The 7292-nt window shown below is 36.1% G+C and overlaps 1 protein-coding gene across 1 annotated transcript; it reads left to right on the top strand.

The window, feature by feature from the left end:
• Positions 1-1262: 1262 nt before the first annotated feature.
• On the top strand, positions 1263-6288 carry LOC113767965 (calcyclin-binding protein-like). Its single transcript, XM_027312171.1, has 5 exons — positions 1263-1498; positions 4819-4959; positions 5372-5611; positions 5702-5761; positions 5852-6288. Exons 1-5 carry the CDS (start codon positions 1388-1390, stop codon positions 5954-5956), a joined length of 657 nt encoding a protein of 218 aa, XP_027167972.1. The 5' UTR covers positions 1263-1387; the 3' UTR covers positions 5957-6288.
• The last annotated feature ends 1004 nt before the right edge of the window (positions 6289-7292 follow it).

The raw sequence follows: 7292 nt of genomic DNA, 5'->3' as shown, positions 1-7292 counted from the left end.
AAGATAGAAGGCTATAGGGAAGAATTTCTGGACTTGGTATTCGAGCATTTGGTGCAAAATGAGAAGCTAGGAAAAGCATTTATGGCGAAGAGTCAAAGACTTCGTTTGATTTCTCTCGAGAGGTTCAAGAAAGATTGGGGCGTCGAATAAAATACTTTGAAGTTGCAGATTTTGCGTCGATAGCATGAGAGGAGTTTTGGTTGTCTTTAGCGAAGTTTTGTATATTCTGTAGCAAGCATGCTTATTCGATGCATGTAGCTGAATATTGTTTCCGAATTTCAATTCATACTTGAATTTTGTGATCTCCTGGTACATGGATTTAGTATGCAATCTGAAGTGCATGTAACTGAATTTTGTTTTCTTTAGGAAGAAGTTATTGGACAATATTTGCTTTGGCCTTTGACAGATATGGTATGGCATTATGAGGTCCAATCTAGGATCTGCAATAGTTGTATGCATTGCTGTTTTGGGAGGGGGTTGCATCTTAACATGCTCTGGCACAGGTGTACATGGAAAATCCTCTGTCCGTTAGTCTCTTGGCAAGTTCTGGTTCTGTACCCATATATCCTCTATTTTTTGCAAGTGCTTTGTGTCTTGGTGTTCAGTGTTTTGGTTTTTGGGAGGCAGAGGGGTGGGGAAATGGAAATGGGGGATGGGCAAAGGTTTTAGTCTTGAAAGGGAATTTTAAACGATATCTAGAAAGACAGGGCTATGAATTTTCTAACTGAGTTTGCTGTAATAATTTCATTTAAGAATTCATGGTGTAATATGAATAAATATTTTATAGAAATGATAATATGATTATAATGGATAGAAACTAAAATTAGCTTGTAATGAAATGAATGTTTTGAGAGTAGAAAAATATTTGCAACATATCAACAAATATCAGAAAATATTTTCATTGACAAACCAAACACTGGAAAATTATAAAAAGAATTTGGAAACTAGTTTCACTTAATAACCAAACACTGGAAAATTATGGAGAAGGAAGTAATTTTCCAGGAAAATGACTTTGATGGAGGAAAATATTTTCAATCCAACCAAACAGACCCTTAATTCAAAACATGAGGTGTTGTGTTGTACGTTTTAAAACAATGAGAGATATTCTATATATTAGGTTTACCACAAGATTTTTTTGTTTTTTATCCCTTATGTTATTATGAATTTAAAGGTAATCTATTTGATTTCATTTTCTTTTTTATTTTATGTCGTACTTGATTGTCCTTTATAAGAGGACAAGTCCACATTCTACCACTTTCTACAAGTTTTTTGGTGCCTCTAAATTATATGGATAATACCTTTCTTGGCCTCCCCATCCCGAAAAGATTCTTCAACTTTTAGTTTGGTAGTCATAGTCGGTAGTAGGATAATTGGTAAAGAAGAAGTAATGGCGGACGAATTCGCATTGGATTTGGAGGAACTGAGACATCTGCAAAGCATTGCAAAGAGGCCTAGGGTTGTCTCTCTGATCTCTGCTGAAATTAACAACTTGGGAAAGGTATCATCGCTCACACTTGTTTCACAGCATTTTTAGTTCCATTTCTATCCCAGAATACTTAGGAAAAAACTTGGTTTGTTTTCATATTCTTGCAAGATTTCGTTGATGATTTAATTACATGTTTTTTAAGTATAATCTTTATTTGTGTGTTTTGATTTTGTATTGAAATTACTTATTGTGAGGACTGGCTTTGCTTATGGCTGGGTGATTTGATGATACTTGGCTCAATAGTAAGTTAATGTTTTCAAGAATGGAACTTTCTTCTGTATTTATATTTGCTTGTTCTAATTGCTGTATGAGTTTAGATTATTTTGTACTGTTATGTGGCTAGTTGTTGAAGACTGTTGTGTTTACGGAAGATACAGAGATTGAATAAGTTACACCCCTGGCTTACAAATCTTATTAAAGTTTTGTTGTTCAAGTTTTCGAAATTGATTGTTTCCATAGTTGAATGACTGGAGGGAGTGAAAAGGTGGAGTGAGTTTCTTGAACTCCCAGATTTTTCAAAGAAGATAAAGCACTTGATTATGTGGCAGGCAGTAAACTGATGCGTAACTGTCTGAATCTATCCTTAAAGAAGGCTTAACCTATAACCAGATGTTGGAATTAAACTATTGCAGGCGAGCTAGAAATCTGATGCTGAATCAGGAAATAAGATCACAAAGCTTTAGTACATGAAGAATGACATATTAAAGCTGGTTTCAGTTTTCCAATATGTTGTCTGTGTCTCTGTGTCTCCTGGCTGAAAATCAATTTAGACTGGTTTGTTCTATTATCTGCTCTGGTTAGAAACGCAAGTTTAGAATGGCGAAGTGATTAGTGAGAGCATATAAGTTTCCATGTTAGAAGCTGGTTTTTGAATTTTGCCTTTGGGAGACAGATTGAGATCATGATATTGTAGTTGCTCATATGAGTCCCATTTCTCCTTTTTGTTGAGAACATAAGTACGTTTGCATTTATACTTTTCTGCCAATTCACACAAGTCATTAAGGTGAGTATATTCTCATTCTTTTCTTGAGGAAGATTATTAAATGAATCATCTCTTATTCACTGACATATATTCTAAATGAATTTTCTTTCTAATCTTAAATGACGGCATTGATTTGATTTTGGAGTGAGCTTTGTTGGTTTGGATTCCGTATAGTTGGTCTTATGATTTCTGAATGTTCAAAGATTGGAGATCACTTGACTCATGCTTATTTAGATAGACAGCATTCCAGAAGCCAATATCTTAAAGTATGAAGACTGTTATCCATAAATTTGACGAGATGCTATTGATTGAGAAACAAAAGGATTTGCAAGAGAATGGCTTGAATTATGTAGAATTCTGAAGATGCTCGTAAGTCTGAAAACTTCTGGGCTGTTTTGCAACTCAGTACTTGATGCAGACACCTAGAAGCTATAGTGCATATAAGTGTCCTTAAACTTCTTGATACAATAGTTTCTTTTATCTAGTTGAATGTTTTCATAAAACTGGACCTTGAGATGGAAACAGTGTGTGAGTTTTAGGAGAAAGAAAAAGAGCAAGGAGGAGGCTTTTGAAACTTTAGGACATCCACCAAGATTTCCTTATGATTGACGTCCTATGGTGAGCCAAAACAGGATTATGTTACCATCTCAAATGTCAATGGATAATCCAAGTTCTAAATCACTTGCAATCTTTAATCTGAGATTGCTCTACTCATTATAGTTTATGGTAATTTTTGTGCTGTGGTTCGAACATGGTTCGAAGTCATGGTATCCATCATAATTGCCTACACAGCTACACTATCATTTCCCATCAACATAAGATTATGGCTATATGGAGTGAATGAAAAAAATTGTGAAAAAAAGAGAACTGATTAAACAATTTTGAATAATAAGGTTGAAGAAATGAAATAAAGAAAAGAGGACATCACAATGAACAAATAAAATAACCCAAAATAGAGATATTTGATACAGTTTAATGGTGGCATGTTGTGTATGGATAAACAGTAAGAGACAATCTGGTTGGACTACATGTCTAAGTATTCTGGTTTAGTTGTCCGGTTTGTTGACTTAGACTTCATGACTATTAACCTAGACATTTTGAGCTTGATCCCATGTAGCGGATTTAGTTCTTGGATTGTCCACTTGTTCCTAGGGTATGTTCAATAAATCTTTTTTTAGGTTAGCTTTCATTCGGCTAAAATATTATTAATTGTGTCTGCCTGCTGTCACGACAAATAACTATAATTTTCTCGCGTGCCACAATTCAAAAATTGTTAAGCATTTCTGTGACTAATAAGCTATAATTTTCTTGTGTGCCACACTTCAAAGATTGTTAAGCTCATTATTTTGGCTTAGCCCATGGTAACATCATCTTCAGAATCCAGATGCTTGCAACTCTGCAATGCCTGGGTGGATGATATTTTGTTGGCATTAGCAAGCAGTAGTAGTAGAAATTTACCTGGCCTGGAAAGGAGTAGAGAAATATTTCTTTCGTTGTCCATTAAAGTTCTGATGGGAGGAATAATGATAGAGGGGAGAGATACAAAAAGGTTTGTGGGTGGTTCAGTGGTATGGTTTACCATGGCAGGGTGTTGTGTACGGGACAAGAGGCAGAGGATTGAGATCCATCAGTATGAACAGAAGCTAGTTGTTAGAAGCTCGAGTTTTTGGTTCTCATGGTAAAATAGATCATGCTATCTTTGTTTCCATAAAGGACACGCATAACATTCTTGGCAATATAATTAGTTTTCAAATCTAATTAATTCTGGCCTATGTCGATGATTTCTATTGATTTTCCTATATGATAAGGGTCGAAACTGTTTAGCTGAAAGGACATAAGTCTTGTCAGATGAAAGAAAGCTAGTTGTTGGTTGCTTTATGGCTTACTAAGAAAAGGATCCTGTTATCGAGGTTTCCATAACTGAATTGAGGTTAAAATAACATTCTTGGTTGGTAATAATTTTTCACTCTAATTTATGCTGGCCTGTGTGTTGATTTTCTCGTTTATATGGTTTCAAACTGTGTTTTATTAACGCCTATATGGGAGTTCATTTGTATCTTTCAGATGAAGTCGCTTGAGCTGTGAACATTCTTATCCAATTCACCAGAATCCAAGTTGTAACTAATTTATCTGTTTATTAATGATGTTTTGTACGGTTGGATTATGGGTAGTCTGTGTCGTCATTGGTGCAAATGAGGCGGTGACAGTTTAATGCTTCATCTTATTTACTGCACTATATTTTTATCTTTTAAACATTATGAGAACTGTTAACAATTTTGTCAATGCAATGCCAATGCTTTTAAATTGTATGGGACAACCTGCAGTCTTTAATTGCCCTTTGTTTGTACAGCTGTCAAAAAATGCTGCTCTAACTAAATCTTTACAAGTCCCTACTCCAATCTGTACCGCACCAAAGGGGCTTTCAAGCCCAGCTCTACTCTATGTGACGCTGGGATCTTTCAGCTGGGATCAGGACAATGAGAAAGTGAAGGTAAAGTAGATTTTTGGTGTTCTTAATATGCGAACCTTTATGTTTGAGAACATTAGACCATAATTTAGATGCTTAGATGGTTGGATCTTGAACATGCATTGGAATATCTGGCATTCCTTGGTATGTTGAATTGGTAATAACATAGTTAATGAAATTTTGATCCTGATGGTTTTATCTCACTGTGAACCCTTGCAAACTGGCTGACCCTTCATGCCTTGCAATCTGTGTGTGTGTGTGTATCTGGGCAACTCCCTTGCCTCCCTTGTTCATTGTTTTTTGAGTGTATCTGCCTGTGTTTTCCAAGGGGAGTGGGTGCGTGTTTGGGTGCTGTGGAGGGGAAAACTGATTTCATTAGTTTTACCGTTTGCTTGGAAAAGAATTATGGCAAATGACTTTGTGTATCTATTTCTAGATTTATGCCTCTTTAGAGGGAGTTGACCAGGAGAAAATTGAGGCTGACTTTAAGCCGATGTCATTTGACCTCAAATTCCATGACGTCCAAGGAAAGAACTATCGCTGCGCCATACCGAAATTGAACAAGGAGATAGTACCTGAAAAATGCAAGGTGGTAGTGAGGCCAACAAAAGTCATCATCACCTTGGTCAAAGCTTCCAAAGGAAACTGGTCGGACTTGCACTTTAAAGAGGATAAGGTGATTATTTCTCTTGGAATTTAAATTCAATTTAGATTCTTTGTAAAGTGAGTGCTTAGTTTTGTAAGAATTGTGCCTTGTGATGTACAGCTCAAGCCAAATTTGGATAAGGACCATGACCCTATGGCTGGAATAATGGATTTGATGAAGGTATATATACACGTATTTATTATCATGTAATTGCTTTGTTATCATTTTGCAGTTTTTCCTGATGTATTGGACATTCCTTCATGTGTACAGAATATGTACGAGGAAGGTGATGAGGAGATGAAGCGAACAATTGCGAAAGCATGGACAGATGCTAGATCTGGCAAAGCTGCAGACCCTTTGAAGAGTTTCCAGTAACTATGATCAGTTATCGAAAAGATTGGAATTGGTTCTTTTTCAGGCAGGGTGCGTTAAGAGACCTCAAACATCTTTCAAGGAGTTTGTTTTAACTATAATGGCATGATTGATATGGACCTTTTGGTTTTAATTGTGCGCCCAGATATTTGAATGCGTTGTAGACCGTTTCATTTGCATGGCTTCTATCTACTATTAGATAGTCGTTTGCTATTTCTCCTGTTGGCACCTTTACAGAATACGATGATCAGATCCAAACTTGATCTCCTACAAAATCTGCTATCTTCATGGTTCCTGGTGTTCATTCATCTTTAATGGAACCCGAAAATTCGTCAGTTGTGCTTCTTGGCCTACGCATTTTTTTGGGGTAAAAAACGTCTACTTGTATTTTGTAGAAGGAATATATATATATGAGCAACCGTCCAGATAGACTGTACAATCTGTGAGTCTACTTGTATTTTGTAGTAGAAGGAATATATATATATATATATATATATATATATATATATATATATATATATATCAGAAAGTGGTGCTGAGCAACCGTCCAGATACTGTACAATCTGTGAAACATCATAGTAGGATAAGATCCTCCTATCCTTCATCGTGAAGACTTTAACGCATATTTTGCAATTCTCAAGCTAATCTAATCCATCAGAGTTGTTAACAAAAGAGGATCACGTGTAACAGAGTTGAAAAGAAAAAAAAAAAAGGGTCCTAAAGAATTGTTGCAATGTAAGCGTCGTCCTAGTTCTCTTGGTTCAATTTTGAGGATGACCTGCTTCCTACAGTCCTGATCTCCTTCTTAAAGTGCGCATGCCACCTTAATCTGACCTGTGTTAGATGATGCAGTGACAGCAATTCCTAAGTTTCACCGTTGAGGTGATTGTTGTACTGCTATCCTCCCATTGATACAATTCATATTTGAAGCTAAACATGTCCTTGGACTGAATCTATTCTCTGTTTCTTTTGTGCTTCTGCTTTGAATTAGACTAAGCCATGTTATTAGACTCCATCGGTTCCTTTCAAGCTTTCCGAAGTGTAAGCATATGGTTCCTTTGTTCCCCATGGAACTCTATTGTTTCTATTTGATACGAACTCGACTCTCCAAACCCCCGCTTTTTGAAGAGACGATCCGATCAAGCAACGAAAGAACTATCTTGATCAGGTATGGATAGTATTGGAATGGAAAATAGGGTAGGTCGGCCACAATTTGGGTGAACACCAAGTTAATACGACACTCAATTCATTCAAGAATCCTCAATTAAGATCAACCAAGATTTGAAAGTCAAGAATTTCCACACAAGTATAACGAAACAATGAAGTTTCAATTTTCATT

Source organism: Coffea eugenioides, chromosome 4 (genome assembly GCF_003713205.1).
Source record: "Coffea eugenioides isolate CCC68of chromosome 4, Ceug_1.0, whole genome shotgun sequence".
NCBI classification, from domain to species: domain Eukaryota; kingdom Viridiplantae; phylum Streptophyta; class Magnoliopsida; order Gentianales; family Rubiaceae; genus Coffea; species Coffea eugenioides.
Note: the sequence above shows the minus strand (reverse complement) of the source record. Positions and strands in the feature narration are given on the sequence as shown.